Here is a 17,333-nt window from a genome sequence, read left to right as displayed (position 1 = left end):
AAGTACAATATATATGTATGCCGTGATATATTTAGAAATCGTTTGGTTTTAAACATTGAAGTGCGCTTTTATCTAACTTTTGCATTTTAATTCAATTAGTGCAAACATATTTTTTCTTTGGAAATATTCAAGCGAAGTATTATTTTTTAAACTGTGCGTAATTTTACAATGACTTACAATAATAAACGATTTTATAAACACATAAGTAATTTGGGCGAAATCAGTCTTAACAACTACATTACCCACAATTCATCAGTTCGTGACGCCTGCTGAAATGGCCGATTTAGCTTTATTTGTTAAAAGCCCAACCCTCCAAAACGTGTGACTATTTGCTAGTTACGTAATAATATTAACTACATGCAAAATATGATTTAATTGCTACAAATACCCCTAACCTAATCGATTAAATCGAAATCAATTTAACAGTGTCGGTTCATGGTTGGTCAACATTGCACTCGCCTGGATCGTCATGATTGCTCTCGTGAAGCACAAGCAAATGACTTAACTCGTTTTCCTCTTCCAGAGATCTTTTAGAGAGTTTGCTGACTTTTTTTTTACAATCAGCATGGACGAAGATAATCTCAAAATGCTGGTGAAACTAACCCAGGGTGGACAATTTAGCTCTCTGACAAAACACATGAAGACATGCGGACTAATGGAGGTTGCCCGAGACAAACACTTTGGACGATCCGGAGACACTCTTGCACACTACGCGGCCCGGCACGGACACTTGGACATTTTAGAATTTCTCATAAAAGAAGTTGGCACCGATGTGGAAGTTTATAATAACGACTACAAGCGGCTGCTGCACGAAGCAGCTTCCATGGGCCACCTAGCATGTGTTAGGTATCTACTGCAGGAAGGAGCGCAAGTGGACAGTTTAAAGAAAGCGGATTGGTGAGATTTAACTTCTTAAATATTGCTTTAATGTATAAATTTGAATTCATAAACTGATATAATCAATAAATAAGTAACTTGGAGGTCTTTGTGGCAACTCCCTTCGATAGCTCAGTTGGTAGAGCGGAGGACTGTAGAAGCTAACGCTGAAATCCTTAGGTCGCTGGTTCGAATCCGGCTCGAAGGAGAGAAATATTTTTTATTTTCAAAATATAATTTACTTTTATATACAGTAAGAAAAATCATATTTAATTAAGACTGAGATTGGAGTAAGAAGCTTGTTTGGACGTTACACACGACAGAATCAGGTATTTTAATCACATTATATAGAAAACGGCATTATCATAATAAATAAAAAAATACATATTGTGTACTTAATAAAACGCATAACCGCGATAGCTTAATGCTAAGACATAAACGATTAATATTTCTGGATCGAACTGAGCTATTCTGCGTTGTCTTCATTTATTAAATGGGTCCATGCGCCCTCTAGTGGCCAAGGTAGGCACAATACTTTGTGTTGACATTTTATATACAATTCTCTTTCTTAGGACCCCTCTGATGATGGCCTGCACTCGTAGGAACCTAGACGTGATCCGAGAGCTGATAGAGCACTCCGCGGACCCGCTCCTGAGAAACAAAGATGGCTGGAACGCCTTCCACATCGCCTGCAGGGAAGGCGATCCCCTGGTGGTCCACTTCCTCCTCGAAGTTGCTCCAGATGTGTGGAGAAGTAAAAGTAAAACATGCAGGACACCTCTGCACACAGCGGGTGAGCTGTTCATCCTGGAGATGCATCACATATTTGATCATTTGATTTATTTGCTTGTGGTCTTCAGCTATGCATGGATGTGAGGAGGTTGTTGGCATCTTGCTCGAGAGGTAAGCCAAGATTCTTATGTTGGAACATCAAATCATTTTTAATTAGGATTTTAATGAGATTTTTTTACATCTGTTCGTTGTAATTTTAAGTGCTGCTTTTTTGCGGGGAACGTTCTCGCACTTGAAATGTGTTGTCCAGATGCGACTATACTCCAGATGAGAAAGACAGCTGCGGGGTTACACCCTTCATGGATGCGGTGAGGAACGGACACATCTCATTGGCTAGGATTCTTTTGGAGAAACACCAGGTAGCATAATTGCTAATTGAAATATCACATATTTACATTTGGGCTAACTTGTCTGTCCCCTTCTGCAGGCATCTGCAACAGCTTCTGACATTCTTGGGGTCCAGCCAGTGCACCAGGTGGCCGTTACTGGCCAGGAGGAGGCGCTGCGGTTCCTCGTGAGGGAGCTCCACGTTGATGTCAATCAGAGGGCCACTGGTTTGCAGCTCACCTCCTTGCATTATGCTGCCAAGGTTGGGTTAAAGCCAAATTGCAATTTTTTTCCCACTGTTTTTAAATATAGAAATGAAAAAATATGTTGCATATTGGATCAAGTGAAGATGTTTCTTTGTGTGTGTTTAGGAAGGACACGTTTCCACTTTAAAGACTTTATTAGAGTTGGGAGCAGATCTTCACGTTGAGGACAAAAAGGGCAGAACAGGTAAAGCAAGTGTGAGAGAAGTCAACCAGAAAATTTCTGCTTCCTTGCATTCCTACTTCCTACTAGTTTTATTTTTATTTTTTTTGTTCCGCCACAGCCCTCCACATGGCTTGCATCGGACAGCACGCGGAAGCTGCCAGAACGCTGCTTCAGCTCGGGCTCAAAGATTCCCAGGATGCATCTGGCACAACGGCACGGCAGCTTGCAAAAAAATCAGATATAATGAAAGTCTTTGAATGCAGTTAATCAAATCTTTAAAGGGCATTTTAATTATAATGTAATAAAGAAATAAACATCAATGTTTTCCTATTTTTTTCCCCCTCATCTTAAGTCGTTGAAACAACATTTCCAGAAACTTCTAGTTCTTGGCACTCTTAGATCCTGGAATTAGAAGATTCATTAATCACAGAAATAATATTCATTTATGACGTCATCTTGTGAACGTCGCATGAGCCGTGATTGGTTGATACCTGGCGTAACTGTGATGTCATTTTCAGTGGACAGGAAGTGACAAATAGGTTTTTAAAGATATTAATTGTACATGAAAAATAATAAAGGTATAAATTATTTGTAGATGAAATATTAACTTTTTTACCACAGAAAATAATAAATTAAATAAATAAATAAGTATCTTTTAAACTTTTATTTTCGAAAAAATATCATCGAATGAAGTCGAATATCAAAGTCTCAACTCAAAGAAGTCAAAATGACGTCTGATTTGATTGTTGTAACCAAACCAAAGTTGAAACATTTTAATCGTAATGTTAGCCCGTGTGCTAACGTGTCGTCAACAAGTGATTGACAGGCAGAAGACCACGCCCCACCCATTCGTCGCCTGACGCTGTCTGAGCCGTGCGCCCACTCAGCTCAGCCCCTTCCCACTTCAACCCTGCTGGATATCCGTTTTCTTCTTTCCCTGCCAAGGCTTTCCGCCATCAAAACCTATTTTCGAAATGAATGAAGAATACGACGTGATCGTCCTCGGCACCGGATTGACGGTGAGGAAATTCTTCAACGAGTTCGCTTTGGAAGCGCTTTGCAACCTGTTAACACTGCTGTTAGCTCTTAAGGCTAACTGGGCCTAATTAGCATTAGCCTCGGCTAACGCTAAGTAACTAGCTTAACAAGATAACCGTCTCCAATATCCTCTAATACACATCAAAAGTATTCGATTTAAGTTAACTCGCCGTTAAAAGTATTTTAATCCTCGAAAGTGTTGCTAAAACCGGTTAGGTGGCAGTCTCGCCCTATTCTGGCAGAGCTCACCTCGTCGGGAAAAGATTAATCGTAGATTATTGGTGTGCTAACATTAGCTCATCTAATTCAAGGAAACTACGAGTGGTAATAACGATGCGGAAAAAATGTCTACTTGAACTTGTGTCGTGTTAGTGTAACTCGTTTTTCTACTGGTAGATTCATCTAATTAATAAATGACAGTCAATAAAATTAAATCTGACTACAAAACTCGTCAGTTGTTTTGAAACTTGTAGCCACTAAGCAACACCAGGTAAGTTCAACTCGAATGACGACGACGTGTAATAATTATGTTGTCAGGTATTTTTTTTTTTCTGTTTTGTTCAACTTGAGAGCCAGCCAATGAAGGTATTTAAAATGTCAAGGACAATTTTTCTGTTTCATAGACTTCAAATGACCATAAGTAATATGTTTTGTCATTTCATTTAAACTGAGGAATGTTAGCAATCAAAATATTGTTACTACAACATTAGCAAATATATGTTGTCACTATTCAAGGAATATATACAATCAAGGAAAGTAAAATTTCATATCCCAAGTATGATTAGAATTTATTTTTCGCATGCTATTTCTTATATATTGATAAATTCCGGTAGCACGCAACCACATGAAATTTAGGTTTAATTGTCGGCCATTTTATCTCGAGTTACTATAAATCTTACAATTTGAGTATTAGCCCATTTAACCATTTTTTGTTCAATTTAAATATAACTTTTTATGTTTACGTGCCATCACTTTTTCTATCTAAACCGCTTGTCTCCACAGGGGTCGTGGGCGTGCTGGAGCTTAAATCTAAATCTAATGAAGGGGAATGTTTCTAGAAAGGGTGTTTAGATAAAAGGAAGCAGTTAAGTGAAATGTTAACTTTAATCACCATTCCAAATTATTTTTTAGCTTGAGTCTTCAGTTAGTTTTCAAATGTCAATTCATGTGACCGCTAAATCCAGTGCATCTACTCGGAAGGAATTCGATACGTGAAATGTCCATTGTTTCTAAATTATTATATTTTCCGTGTCAGTGTTAAGTACTGTACTAATTGACCGACAATAACAGTGTGCTCTAACCGACAAATAGCTTGGTTTTGCTGTTAATGGCTGACGCATGACAGGGCTAATCCCGTGACAACCGTGGGACTGAAGCGGTCTTTAAGGGGCGGGGCTTCTGTTTGAACGCAGGAGTTTCTGGAGAATTGTTACGTGCATTAGATAACACGTTAGATAATGTGAAAGGGGGGGGGCACATCACAAGATATCATTTGAAATGGCACTCAGAAAATCTTCTGCTCGCTACGAGGAGTCAGGAAGTGCTCTGAGCGAGTTTCGCCTTCCTGTGCATTCACTTAACATGGCGGGAAGGAAGTGAAAGCTTGAGGGAGGCGTTTAGGTCATAGAGCAAAAAGTGAGAGGTTGAGCTGTCATGTGCTTTTTTAAATTTTTTTTTTTTAATTGCAGAGCAGCCACCTCTCGCCCAGTTTGCTGTCATTTTATTGGTTGAATGTGTGAAACTGTTATCTGTGATCTTCATGGCAGAAAAGGAGAAAAATTGATATATTTTTTTGGCTTCCAATAGGAATGTATCTTATCTGGAATCATGTCGGTGAAGAAGAAGAAGGTGCTGCACATGGACCGCAACTCTTACTACGGAGCTGAGAGTGCCTCCATCACGCCTTTGGGTGATGTAAGCCTCCTCTGCGCCCTTTTATTTTTTATTTTGAGACATCAAGACAAAGGAAAACACTTTTTTTTTTTTCTACATCCTTCCAGCTTTACTCACGCTTCAACCTTCCGGGCAAACCTCCTGAGTCCATGGGAAGCGGTCGGGATTGGAACGTGGACCTGGTCCCTAAATTCCTGATGGCCAATGGTAGAACCTCCTCCACTGCATATTTGTTTGGACATTGGATTGTCAAATACAAAGTCGGCGCGAATAACTTTGAAAGGTTTCCAGTTGTTTGTATAAGCCATCTTTTTCTCAGGTCAACTGGTCCGCATGCTGCTGATCACCCAGGTGACCCGCTACCTGGATTTCAAAGTGATCGAGGGCAGCTTTGTGTACAAGGGCGGCAAAATCTACAAAGTGCCCTCCACCGAGACCGAGGCTCTGACCTCCAGTAAGTCACCGCCGAACGTCAACTCCGTCATCACCACTTTCTCCTCCCGGTGCCTAAGCTGTCTCCGTAAATGTGTCAAGGTCTGATGGGGTTGTTCGTGAAGCGGCGCTTCAAGAAATTCCTGGTCTACGTGGCCAACTTTGACGAAAACGACCCCAAAACCTGGGAGGGCGTGGACCCCCACAAGACCACCATGAAGGCTGTTTTTGAGAAATTCACCTTGGGCGACGAGGTCATCGACTTCACCGGCCACTCCCTCGCTCTCTACCGCACAGACGAGTCAGTAGTCTTTTGCAATTCGACAATCAAGCGTCATACATGACTGCACGCTAATATTATTCCTACGACTTTCTTTTCTTCCCGTTCAGTTACCTGAACGAGCCTTGCCTTGAAACAATAAACAGAATAAAGCTTTATAGCGAGTCCCTCGCCAGATACGGCAAGAGCCCGTACCTCTACCCACTGTACGGCTTGGGAGAACTGCCACAAGGCTTTGCCAGGTACGAGAGCCAGCAATGATAATTTAAAAAAAATAAATAAAATTTTGTTGATTTTTGGCCATGACTTGACCATTCCAGGCTGAGCGCCATCTACGGTGGGACGTACATGTTAAAAAAGCCCATTGAGGAGATCGTAATGGAGAACGGGAAGGTGGTTGGAGTCAAGTCGGAGGGGGAGGTAAGCATGCTTGCCTTTAAAATAAGTCGATAAATAAATGACATGTTTTAAATGTTAGTCTCCATGTTTGTCTTCCAGTTTGCCAGGTGCAAGCAGCTGATTTGCGACCCCAGCTACTTTATGAGTCGCGTCGTAAAAGTGGGCCAGGTGATCAGGGCCATCTGCATCCTGAGCCACCCCATCGCTAACACGGGCGACGTCAACTCTTGCCAGATCATCATCCCCCAGAACCAGGTCAACAGGAAGCACGGTGTGTACTCCAGCAATTAAACACACGGGTCAAAACTCCAAGCGGCTCGACGTGACCGCTGTTTCCGCTTCTCTGCTTCCAGACATCTACGTTTGCATGATCTCCGCCGCTCACAACGTGGCGCACGCCGGCAAATACATCGCCATCGCCAGCACCACGGCGGAAACCAACGACCCCGAGAAAGAGATCAAGCCCGCTCTGGACCTGCTGGAACCCATCGAGCAGAAGTTTGTCAGCATCACTGACCAGTACGCTCCAACCGACGACGGCACAGAGAGCCAGGTACGTTTTTCGTAGCGTGACGTTCCTCCATTTGTTCCTCATTCAAACGCCGCTCTGCGTAGGTCTTCATCTCCCGTTCGTACGATGCCACCACCCACTTCGAGACCACCTGCGACGACATCAAGGACATCTACCGGAGGATGACGGGCTCGGAGTTTGACTTTGCCGAGATGGAGCGCGGGAAAAAGGACATCTACGGGGACGCCGCCGAGTAGAGACCGCCGGCGCCGCCGCCGCTGCTGCAACACACTCCTCAATATCAAAGACGAACGCTGCCCATAATTGAAATCTCACATTGTATAGAAAGAATACCTTCTAAAAAGAAAAAAAAATTACGCGTCGCAGGAATATGTGGCGGTCCGGTGGGAAGTTGATCGTCTAGAATTACGACATAGTTGAATTAAGTGCAGGGAGGGATCTATGCTTTATTTTCCTCATTTATAATCAATCTCAGTTAACAGATGGACTAAACAGTGATTACTGATTTTCGGATGATATCTTGTGTTATGAAAAAACAAACATGCAGAGTCCAAAGATGCCAAATTAAGATCAGTACATCATATTTGTTGGCAGGGGGATTGACTTGTTCTGTCTTGAATCGTATTTGAAACTATTTCAGGTGTTTCGTAACATCAGGTTGTTAAAAAAATCGTTGCGGCAACAACGGCTTTAAGGTTTGGTGTTATCTATTCCCCACCGCAGCCACCATAAAACTACCTGGACCTGTGCTCAACAGCTTGTAAGAAGATGTAATAGTATTCCTGTTTTTGTGCAAAGTGAAGCAAGAGAAAGCGCTTAAGAAGGACCAAATGTGTACTGCGGCAGTGTTTGAATCGAGAAATCTGTAATGTGTCATCTTCTGTTTGTAACAACAAAACGAGCAACTTGGGCTCCACTGATTTCTGTACTGCAAAGTAAAAAAAAAAAGTTTGGCAAAAATATCTTGGATTTATTATTTTTTCTCCCATCAGTGTTGAATAGCATGGAAATCAGAGCTGCGAATGCTTTTAATGGATTATAATTTGATTTGACAGAGGAATTTAACCTTTGCACTTAATTAACATATCCTCCATGTAAGACTTCAAGTCCCAGAATTCATTGCGCCACTCGCTTGCAGATGGTAAACAACATGGCGGTGACACCGGCACGAAGTTCATCTTTGCAGGATTTGAGTTAATATTTCTCACTTAACTTTGACTTAATTGCATCTTCAATTGTTATTTTTAGTCAATTTAATCTCCTGATAATGTGCCCTCACTTTAATTTGTCCACTTATGATAAGAAATGTAAACAAGTTGACGAGCATGTCACGATACTTTTCTGCACAGTGCAACACAAACATTACCTTCTTCTTCTTATCTTTATTTTGTGGCATTTTCATTTTTGAACAAGGTGTGTGGGCGGACCGGACTGCCCTCCACGAAGCCGCATCTCAGGGCAGGGCTTTACAGCTGATACGGCTGATAGAGAATGAAGCGTCAGTCAACATAGTGACCGTGGACAACATCACCCCGCTCCACGAAGCTTGTCTCCAAGCTCACCCACATTGTGCCCGCTTGCTCCTGGAAGCTGGAGCCCAGGTTATACTTCGATTCGATTTAATCACTAATGATGACTAAGCGTTTTTTTTTTTCTTTCAGGTGGATGTGCGGAATATCCATGGCAGCACTCCCCTTTGCCACGCTTGCTCTTCGGGTAGTTTGGAGTGCGTCAAGCTGCTTTTGCGATACGGAGCCCAAATCAACCCATCACTCACCGCTTTGACAGCATCCCCCCTCCATGAAGCTTGCATCCAAGGCACGTTGACTCTCATTTAATATCAATTTAATATAACACTTCCTTTCCTTCTCAGGAAATCCTGAGATAGTGAAGCTGCTGATTGCTAGTGGAGCCCAACTGGAGGCGTATGATGTCCATTTTGGCCCACCGCTGCACATTGCATGTGCAAAAGCACGTGTGGAATGTGTCAAGGAGCTTCTGCTCGCAGGTCAGACAAAACATCTCCAGTGGATACAAAATCAAGTCAAAAATCAATTCCCGCAGGTGCCGACGTGAATTCCAGCAAGTTCCACGAGACGGCTTTGCATCACGCTGCTCGACTGGACACGCCGGATGTGTTGGAGCTGCTGGTGGAGTTCGGAGCCAACACGTACTCTCTTGACAACTTCGGACGTAAACCCGCCGACTACTCGACACCTGCGTGCTATGCCCGTCTCAGGTTTTACGAAAGTACGTCGCCACCCCGTCTGCTTAAAAATAACAAATCATCGATACATGTTTGTTTGGCTGCAGGAAACCCGCTGAGCCTTCAGCATCTTTGTAGAATCACCGTGAGGAGAGCTCTTGGTACCTCCGCCTCGGTGGTCATAGGTTTGCTGGGCTTAGCTCGTTCCATTCAGAGTTATCTCCAGTTTTGCAATCACTAGAGTTCCGTATGGATGTTTGATTAAATATACCAATGTACACGAACACCCACTTTTTGTGATGGTGGAGGATCGAGTCCAGCATTAATAGTGAAAATCCACAATCAATCGACATATGTGGATTTTTTTGTTTGTGGCTATTCCTCGTTTTATGTATCATCTGGTATGTAAATTATTGTCAAAAAAACAATCCAGTAAATTATCCTAAAAGTTTGTTTCCCATCTTTATTTTGGTAATCAAAATGGCGGTGTAGTTAAATTATAGTTGGACAAGGGTTTTCTAACGCATAACAGACGGTGACCATTTTATCCAACAACGTGACTTCTTCACCGTCACACGCTAGCGTCATGTCCGCGGGCACGGCCGCTTTTAAGATTTGATATTTGCGGCGCATATTTCCCACGACGGTTTCAACGTGCGCCATCATCTCCCCCACGTTCTCAGCAAGACGACAGTTGGCTCGGACGCAGGTCGGCCCGTCCACCTCAGCGCAAAACAAGACGCCGCTTTTGTCAAAACCGTTTGCCAAGATGACATCGCCTGGCAACAAGTTATTTAAGAAACCGCTTTTCTCCAACATGTTTTTGGCAGCTATAAATTCGTCACACCCTTTTGATACGAAACCAACAAATCCACCTGGTGTGACAGCAATTAAATATTGAACGGCGTAATTGCTTCGGTCTAATTTGTCATGGTGCAATTTAAAACAGTCCACGATGGCGACGGCTTTGCCACCGAAGGCCTCGACAAACCGTCGCGGCATCGTCCTTTGCAAAGTATTTCTGCTGGGCCACGTAACGGAAGGCTTCAGGTGTGAGTACATAAACGAAACCGTTTCTCGAAACGTCGTTTCCACTGTGCTTGTCGTGATGCTGAAAATATAAGCGAGGTGCTGCGTGGGTAAATCCAGCCGGAGGCGCATGAACGTCAACAGGAGGACTTGAAAAGGACTCAGTCTGCTGTGGCGGGCTGGCATCAACGGTAATAAAAAACAGAAAAAGGTCATGAAAGAGGTCACGTTTGGCAAACCGGTGTAATATTCCACTTTGTTGTCGTCGTCCTGGAAAAAGCCATTTGGGATCTTGAAGGCGTCCAACTCGTGCCTGAGTCGTCTGTTCTCCTCCACCAGGCGGCTTACTTCTTCAGACCTCTGGATGCAGAAGATGCATTCTGTCTGCCCCGCTTCCCGTTTGACCGCTTCGATCAGCGTTTCTTCATTCCTTGTTCCCGTTCCACAGCATTCCATACGCTCCCATTTGACAATTTCCTCCTCCTTTTCTTGTTTGATGTTCAACGTTAGAGCTTCCTCGCGTCGCGCCGGCTCTTCTTCTGCTGACTCGCCCGCCTCCTGGATACCCTCGCTCCGTAGAACCGACTTCTTTCTTTTGGCTGAGTGCAGGGAGTTGCCGTGTTCGTTCTCTGTGTGGCCCATATGCAAGGACGGCGCCCAGTCCGGGTCGTTCTCCATCATTTCGTATGCCGGCTTTCCTGGAATGAACATGAAAATCGTTAAATCCTTCTAAAATCGTTCTTGAATTATAATCAAATTAAAATCCAGATGAACTGCCAGTGAGTCTTAAGCATAACACAAGAGGGCGCCCAAGTACCACTAGTGAGAATCATTTCATAAAACATCTTTTCCAACTCCTTTAGAAACCTTTTTCAAATGTAAAATTATGTTAATTGACAAAATTAGTCAAAAATGGAAAAATTGAGTGGAAACGTCACTAAACTGCACTTCTTGCCTCTGAAGGCTTTTGTCGTCTTCTTGCAGCGAGAAAGTTCTCCATGCTGCTTCCTCCAACGTCGTATCATGGATTCATTAACTCCAAGTTCGTGCGCAGCGGATCGATTACCCTTTTTGATTGCCAGGTCGATCGCCTGCAGCTTGAAGGCCGCGATGTAGGCGGTACGTCGGGTCTTCGGCATGATGAGGTGCCTGAATACCGATCCGAATGCTTCAATCTGTGCTGATTTGATTTACAAGTGTCAACACTGTAACAGCACTATAATGGAAGAAAAAAAAAAGTTAAGATGAGTACAACTAGAGTTACACGAGCGCCCTCTTGTGGTACGCAAAAGACTCACTGATCTGAATATGCAAAAAATCCACCAGTGCAGCAACAAATACTGAACTTAGTTTTACGAACATTTATTACAATTATAAATAGCGGTCAGCGTTTATTCAGATCTACGAATATGAATTAAGAGCTGTTTAAATTTCCACTGTTTACCTTTATGGAAATGCCGACAGCAGACGAACATGAATGGAGTTATCTTGTCAAATGTTATATCTTTGCGTCGGACAGCAGCGACCCAAGCCGACCGTCGCCTCTTGGAGATCTCTTTGATTTGCGGCCCGTAGCTTTTCTTCCAGGTCGGGAAGGTGAAAAATCTCAACCCGTTGTCGAGTTTCCTTCCGCGGCTGTCGTGTGACTTGTTGGTGCAGCCCAGGACACAACATATGCGAACCATCGCCGCGGTAACAAGAGAATAAACATCGATCGTCTTTTCGCTTGTTGACGTTTTCGATTTCTCCTTTTATCTGGCAGATTAGAGTCTCAATGTCAATGCTGCCATCTATTGGCCTTTTGATGATATTGCATCAAAATAATTCTGGAGAAAAAGTATAAAAACACTCAATTAAAGCACAGATACCCGAAAACTCACTTAAATTATTTAACAAACAATATAATATACCCTAATCCTAACCCCAACACAGCCAAAACGTGTTTTTGATTTAATTTAGTCATTTAGCACGATATTCACTATTGCTTTAGCGCGAATGTGAATTATTTCTTCCAACCGCTAGGTCGCGGTACAGAGTTATAGTTGCTATATAACCACAGAAGAAGACAAAATCTCCACATGTAAACAAGAGCCGCTTGTTTACAAACGTCGAAGTAATGGATCCGTTTCGAGACATGGGTCAAATGATGAAGTATCCCGATATCCGTGCGTATTAAAAAGAACTCCGCCATTTTGCGCTCGATTGTTGTGGAATAATGGTAATCTTATAAAAGACAAGCTAACGTTTCTGCGTAGGTTATGTTACAGGAATTTGTCATTTTCGCTCATGGCTTGACATAACCGTGCTGTCAACGTGCCCTCCGAAGATATGACATGACAAGAATTATAGAAAACAGAACTCCTTGACTCGTATTTTTATCATCATAGGTGCAATTAAGTTATTATGTACTATTATGTTGCTTTGAGGGCTTGTTGGTAGTCCGTCATGGGATAAAAACGTGTTCCTCACTCACAAGACTCAAAAGTCTCCAAAGCAACAAAGACAAGATGATATTACAAAGGACGTTTCTAAAAGGAAAGTTGTCTGTATGTTTTTGAGAATGGAATTATGTTTGTGATGATTCCTTCAAGGCATCAAGATGCAACCACGTTGTTTAATTGTATTTTGATTCCTACAGGCTGCTGGGCTGTGAGAACCGCGGTCCACGAGGCGGCGGCGATTGGTCAGGTTTCCCTCTTGCAGCACCTCATCGATTGCGGAGCTTCCGTCAATATCGTGGCGGAGGACTCCATCACACCCCTGCACGAGGCCTGCGCCCGGGGTCACATCCAGTGCGTCCGGTTACTTCTGGATGCTGGTGCGCAGGTGAGCACAAGTCTCAGCGAAGGAGGTAAAAGTACCGTAATTTTCGGACTATAAGTCGCGTTTTTTTTCCATAGTTTGGGTGGGGGGGGCGACTTATACTAAAAGTACAGTCCATTCTTACGTCTTCTGATGGATGTTAGGTGGATGCGAGAAACGTGGATGGCAGCACCCCGCTGTGTGAAGCCTGCTCTGTGGGTAGTTTGGAGTGCGTGAAGCTCTTGCTGGAACGAGGCGCCAAAGCCAATCCTGCCCTCACCTCTCGTACTGCCTCACCTCTCCACGAAGCCTGTATGGGAGGTAAGTGTTTTTCACGACACCAATATGCTTCCTCAAATAGACACGAAATGTTAAATAACATTCTTGCAGGAAGCTTGGACTGTGTGAAGTTGCTGATTGCTGAAGGTGCTTCCCTGGAGGCGTATGACCTCTACCACGGGACCCCGCTGCATGTAGCTTGTGCTAATAAACACTTACACTGTGTGAAAGAGCTCCTCAATGCTGGTAAGCATCACGCAAGACGTGTCATGAAGGAAATATTTGAATTTTTATAACTGTGTCAGGTGCCAGAGTGAACGCCCCCCGGCTGCACCAGACGGCACTGCACCACGCCGCAAAGAGCGCAAACGTGGAATTGGTTGAGACCCTCGTGGAGTTCGGCGCCAACATTTACGCACGGGATAGGCACAATAAGAAACCCGTCGACTACGCCTCGCCGGGCTCACCAGTCGCAACCTGCCTGCGCTCTTATGAGGGTATGACTCAATCAGAAATCTTGTAGTGGCACAAAGCTGCCAGATGGTGGCAGTCAAGGACCATTTTTATATAGTATCCAATCCGAAGTAGATTAAAATTATTTTTTTATGTCGCTATTCTTTCTTACAGCCATGCCCATGAGCCTGCAGCAACTCAGTAGGTTGGCACTGCGACAGAAGCTGGGCACCAGTGCGCTGAAGGTTGTAGCTCAACTCCAGATTCCAAAGCTCATTATCAGCTACCTGTGCTATCAGTGACTTGAAGCCTGAAGATTTCAATGATCGTTTCAACAAAAAAAAAAAAGAAAAGACTGCAATCTCGAGAAAAACAAAACGCTGAGGAAACTACATTAATTCAGCAGATTCACATTCTAGTGAAACAATGTCTTAATATTATTTTTGAAATTCACATTCACCTTGGACTCTTTGTGATGGAGGTTTTTTAAATTCCTGTTGACTTGATATTTAAAGAAGAAATGCACTTAAGATCATATTTAGCTACATGATTACATGAAAATGCACATATTTTATTATTTCAAATTCATGTTTGTCTTTCCACAAATAATATAATGATAAAGCTTATTAGAAAAAATTGTTATGCACGTTTGTGTTTTGGCATGTAAATTCTGAAGGCTAACAGCTGTGAGCCAGAGCTTCTCTTTGTTTGGGACACTACTGTAAATGTATAGTTAGCAAACATGGGTCTATTTATACTCCTGAAAAAATGAGAACTAATTTTAGCAAGGCGCACAGAAAAATGTTTACAAATTCTCCGAAGCGCCCCGCCCCCATCTTAATCGTTGTTGACATGACCTCCTTCGGGGTGTTTCATAACTGCTCCATTTAGGCCACAATTTATCATAGTGTTGAACTGCAAGACAAATTCAGGACACAAAATATTTGCTGGCATTTCGGTAATGGCGCTGTCTTTAGCACCTTCTGTTTCTCTTCAGTTTTATCTTTTTATTGTATGCCAAGTGGATTTAGGTCTATCTGTTTGATTTTCAAAAACTGTCAAGATGCCCAAGGTAGTTGGGTTCAAGGCCTATGATTGTTTAATATTAGAATAGAATATTGTCATTGTACAGCAAGTATACAAACTCTTTTTATTCAATTTATAATGGGTAAATCTTTTCATTTTTGCCCATTTAGGCCATGTAAGCCAATCTGAAAATAATTATATTAATTTATAATAACTCTTTAACATGGAAAAGCTAGTAGGACTTCAGATTCGAATGCAAAGCAATGCTCAATGAATATATAAAATAAAAAATAACTACAAAATGCCCCAAGCAGCCCCTTCTCCTCCTAGCAACAGTGAACTAGCGTTTGGCACCCGCAGATTCGCCTTTTTGTTTGGTCAAATATTTATTCTTTTTTTTTTTTTAGGGGATCTGTCTTTGGTAAAATATTTATTTATTTTTAGGGGAGGCGTCCACCTGTTTTTTTGTTTGAAATGCATTTCGAATGAAAAATTTTAACTTTTACACACACACACACAATGCATTGCAATGGACGTAAGCTATTCGCGGGCTCGCCTGTCATTTTCCCTCCGCTGCCCTCATAGCTAACGGCTATTTCTGACGGTGACTACTAACAAACTTACTAAAAAAGGCACAAAAAAAAGTCTGGAACTCATTGGAGACATAAACGAACAGAAGCCAAAACAGGAAAACTAACAGGTAAAGAAAAGTAACGTTAAAAGGAAGTCTAAACCATTGATAATTTCTGATTAATTAGCTTGAAGCTAACCGCGGTTAGCTTCAATACAATATGCTAATCAGTAAAACGACCACTTATTTTAGTTAGTTAGGCCGTAAATGAAATGATATTTTAAAATAATTTGCATTTAAACGTACTCATTGTGGTGTATACATTAAATTGGCCTAATATAGGTTTTTATTACTTTTTGATAGCATTGACATGATATGCTAACACTTTTGATAGGCTAACATTTTCGCGATGTTAAAATCGTCAAAATCATGTCAATTGCTTTAAACTTTGCGTCACGTTATTAGTATTAGCAATTTCTGTAAGGTTCAAATTTGATGTTGATTGTAAGTTATCACTCATGTCAGGATTTTAATTTTTTGGCCAAGATATTTTGTATTCATTTGTATTTTTTGGTGTAACTAATGTTATCCTGCAAGTTAAAGAATGATTAAAAATTTAATCTTTTTCTAAGTGTAGCAACAGTATTCATCACCGACAGAAGATGGGCGCATAGAAAATCACAATTGCTTGGGCCGGCCACAAATAAAGGTAAATAGGCTGCCTCGAAGTATACTCAACAGAAAATATTTACTCAAAATAACCATCAATTGCTCTCTGTCTAGAATTCACCGCAAGATCTTGCCCAGAGGATTAAAGATGACTGTGACTAAGGTAAGGGAGCTGCCTCACAATGCACAATAGGAATTTGTTAATCAGGTCCCGATCACCTACTAAGCTGAATCTGACCCCTGCAGTCAAGTGCAAGTTTAATGCCGTGACCTTTTGGAGTATTTATCCCTCAAAGATGCCCAGTGACATTTACTGATGTTTAATTAGGACTGTGTCTGGGTGCAAATTCAGTCTCTTAGTGTAGCTCAGAGGCCTTAAGACTTGTTAAACACAGAAAATCTGTGTGCTTTAAATCCCAGGTGGTTAAGAGGGAAGGCATGTGTGGAATTCCAATGGTCCAAAGTGGTCCTCAATCCACAGGCATCTTTTGGGAGAGTTGAGGTAGCTCAATTCTCTTTGATTGAGGAATGCGTCACAATTGAGAGCTTCTGGGTTTGAATTTCAGCCCAGGTTTTTCTAGATTTACTCTGGCTTCGTAAAAGTTCACCTAAACATGCATTTTCTTTCTTTTTTGAAGACTAAATTCTTCATAGATGTGATTGTGAAGGGGAAGTTCAACCATCTTGGAAACAGGAGTTCCGAACAATCAATTATATCAGCCAAGTAAAAGAATATTTGAAAATGCTTTCCTATTACTGCCACCTGTAGGGCTGGAGTGGAACAGCACGATATTTGTTACTTATTTTTAGCATGATTTTTTAAAATAGTTTTTGTGTCCAGCACTTTGTTACAGTTGCAGTTTTTGTCAAAGTGCTCTATAAGTAAAGCTGAGTTGAGCTATGTATATCATTATTTTGCCTCGATTGACAGATGGAAAACATTAAGGCAACTTGTATTTACACAAAATAGTCTTATTGAATCGGGTACATGTAAATTAAGCTGAACTGCAGGGGGTCATGCTTCATTGTGCTTGTAAACGCAAAGCCTGGAACACCATGCACGGGCGGGCACCCTGCAGGAACGTGCGTACCCAATCATGTCGAGCAAGACAAAACTTGAATCCTTGCCTTCTAAAATCATAAAGCGTAGTTGGCACTAGAAACATTGCATCTTGACTTACTTTAAGCTACTGTCCTGTTTTCGTTGCAGGAGCCTGCCGCGCTTTGAGAAACAAGTGTGAAGTAAGTCGCAGTTATGTAATATTTACGTAACTACATGTGTACATGCAATAAAGCTCAC

The 17,333-nt window shown here is 42.1% G+C and overlaps 5 protein-coding genes and 1 non-coding gene across 12 annotated transcripts; 5 read left to right on the top strand and 1 right to left on the bottom strand.

Moving 5' to 3' along the window:
- The first annotated feature begins 260 nt into the window (after window positions 1-260).
- Window positions 261-2,744, top strand: ankrd16 (ankyrin repeat domain 16). 2 transcript variants are annotated; one of them, XM_049761177.2, is made up of 7 exons: window positions 261-897; window positions 1,449-1,636; window positions 1,737-1,779; window positions 1,919-2,027; window positions 2,096-2,257; window positions 2,367-2,445; window positions 2,543-2,744. In XM_049761177.2, exons 1-7 carry the CDS (start codon window positions 566-568, stop codon window positions 2,689-2,691), a joined length of 1,062 nt encoding a protein of 353 aa, XP_049617134.1. In that variant the 5' UTR covers window positions 261-565; the 3' UTR covers window positions 2,692-2,744. The 2 variants fall into 2 exon arrangements, with proteins under 2 accessions (XP_049617134.1, XP_049617132.1); XM_049761175.2 differs by having other exon boundaries at window positions 1,449-1,669.
- Window positions 998-1,084, top strand: trnay-gua (transfer RNA tyrosine (anticodon GUA)). The gene is given in 2 exon segments: window positions 998-1,034; window positions 1,049-1,084. It is a non-coding gene; the product is annotated as a tRNA-Tyr (tRNA).
- Window positions 2,745-3,273: 529 nt separating the features above from the next.
- Window positions 3,274-7,538, top strand: gdi2 (GDP dissociation inhibitor 2). Its single transcript, XM_049761168.1, has 10 exons — window positions 3,274-3,443; window positions 5,269-5,376; window positions 5,463-5,562; window positions 5,675-5,809; window positions 5,890-6,088; window positions 6,178-6,309; window positions 6,388-6,487; window positions 6,566-6,737; window positions 6,820-7,019; window positions 7,082-7,538. The coding sequence occupies exons 1-10, from the start codon at window positions 3,399-3,401 to the stop codon at window positions 7,232-7,234; spliced, it is 1,344 nt and encodes a 447-aa protein (XP_049617125.1). The 5' UTR covers window positions 3,274-3,398; the 3' UTR covers window positions 7,235-7,538.
- Window positions 7,539-7,690: 152 nt separating this feature from the next.
- asb13a.1 (ankyrin repeat and SOCS box containing 13a, tandem duplicate 1) lies at window positions 7,691-9,655 on the top strand. Its single transcript, XM_049761182.2, is given in 6 exon segments — window positions 7,691-8,191; window positions 8,412-8,599; window positions 8,660-8,869; window positions 8,871-9,006; window positions 9,063-9,248; window positions 9,312-9,655. Coding segments are annotated over 6 exon segments (909 nt in total). The 5' UTR covers window positions 7,691-8,136; the 3' UTR covers window positions 9,446-9,655.
- Window positions 9,642-12,179, bottom strand: zgc:113019 (uncharacterized protein LOC550590 homolog). 4 transcript variants are annotated; one of them, XM_049761165.1, is made up of 3 exons: window positions 11,678-11,821; window positions 11,177-11,449; window positions 9,642-10,931 (listed from the first exon to the last, which is right to left on the bottom strand). In XM_049761165.1, exons 2-3 carry the CDS (start codon window positions 11,370-11,372, stop codon window positions 9,697-9,699), a joined length of 1,431 nt encoding a protein of 476 aa, XP_049617122.1. In that variant the 5' UTR covers window positions 11,373-11,449; window positions 11,678-11,821; the 3' UTR covers window positions 9,642-9,696. The 4 variants fall into 4 exon arrangements, with proteins under 4 accessions (XP_049617122.1, XP_049617123.1, XP_049617124.1 ...); XM_049761166.1 differs by having other exon boundaries at window positions 11,189-11,449; XM_049761167.1 differs by having other exon boundaries at window positions 11,300-11,449.
- Window positions 12,180-12,249: 70 nt separating this feature from the next.
- asb13a.2 (ankyrin repeat and SOCS box containing 13a, tandem duplicate 2) lies at window positions 12,250-14,120 on the top strand. Of its 3 annotated transcripts, none has more exons than XM_049761180.2 (5): window positions 12,250-12,398; window positions 12,872-13,059; window positions 13,200-13,560; window positions 13,620-13,811; window positions 13,942-14,120. In XM_049761180.2, the coding sequence occupies exons 1-5, from the start codon at window positions 12,350-12,352 to the stop codon at window positions 14,067-14,069; spliced, it is 918 nt and encodes a 305-aa protein (XP_049617137.1). In that variant the 5' UTR covers window positions 12,250-12,349; the 3' UTR covers window positions 14,070-14,120. The 3 variants fall into 3 exon arrangements, with proteins under 3 accessions (XP_049617137.1, XP_049617136.1, XP_049617138.1); XM_049761181.2 differs by having other exon boundaries at window positions 12,293-13,059; window positions 13,200-13,356; window positions 13,426-13,560; XM_049761179.2 differs by having other exon boundaries at window positions 12,290-13,059.
- The last annotated feature ends 3,213 nt before the right edge of the window (window positions 14,121-17,333 follow it).

Source organism: Syngnathus scovelli, chromosome 22, assembly GCF_024217435.2.
Source record: "Syngnathus scovelli strain Florida chromosome 22, RoL_Ssco_1.2, whole genome shotgun sequence".
Classification (NCBI taxonomy): Eukaryota; Metazoa; Chordata; class Actinopteri; order Syngnathiformes; family Syngnathidae; genus Syngnathus; species Syngnathus scovelli.
This window is presented reverse-complemented; position numbering and strand designations above follow the sequence as displayed.

Coding starts and splice junctions, on each gene's coding strand:
- ankrd16 (XM_049761175.2), top strand. CDS start 566: ATGGACGAAGATAATCTCAAAATGCTGGTGAAACTAACCCAGGGTGGA. Junction 1,670..1,736: donor GACACCTCTGCACACAGCGG/GTGAGCTGTTCA, acceptor TGTGGTCTTCAG/CTATGCATGGATGTGAGGAG. Junction 2,028..2,095: donor TTCTTTTGGAGAAACACCAG/GTAGCATAATTG, acceptor CCCCTTCTGCAG/GCATCTGCAACAGCTTCTGA.
- gdi2 (XM_049761168.1), top strand. CDS start 3,399: ATGAATGAAGAATACGACGTGATCGTCCTCGGCACCGGATTGACG. Junction 5,377..5,462: donor CCATCACGCCTTTGGGTGAT/GTAAGCCTCCTC, acceptor ACATCCTTCCAG/CTTTACTCACGCTTCAACCT. Junction 7,020..7,081: donor ACGACGGCACAGAGAGCCAG/GTACGTTTTTCG, acceptor CGCTCTGCGTAG/GTCTTCATCTCCCGTTCGTA.
- zgc:113019 (XM_049761164.2), bottom strand. CDS start 11,918: ATGGTTCGCATATGTTGTGTCCTGGGCTGCACCAACAAGTCACACGAC. Junction 10,932..11,677: donor CTGTCGGCATTTCCATAAAG/GTAAACAGTGGA, acceptor TGTTCATTCCAG/GAAAGCCGGCATACGAAATG.
- asb13a.2 (XM_049761179.2), top strand. CDS start 12,802: ATGTTTGTGATGATTCCTTCAAGGCATCAAGATGCAACCACGTTGTTT. Junction 13,060..13,199: donor TTCTGGATGCTGGTGCGCAG/GTGAGCACAAGT, acceptor GATGGATGTTAG/GTGGATGCGAGAAACGTGGA. Junction 13,561..13,619: donor GAAAGAGCTCCTCAATGCTG/GTAAGCATCACG, acceptor TAACTGTGTCAG/GTGCCAGAGTGAACGCCCCC.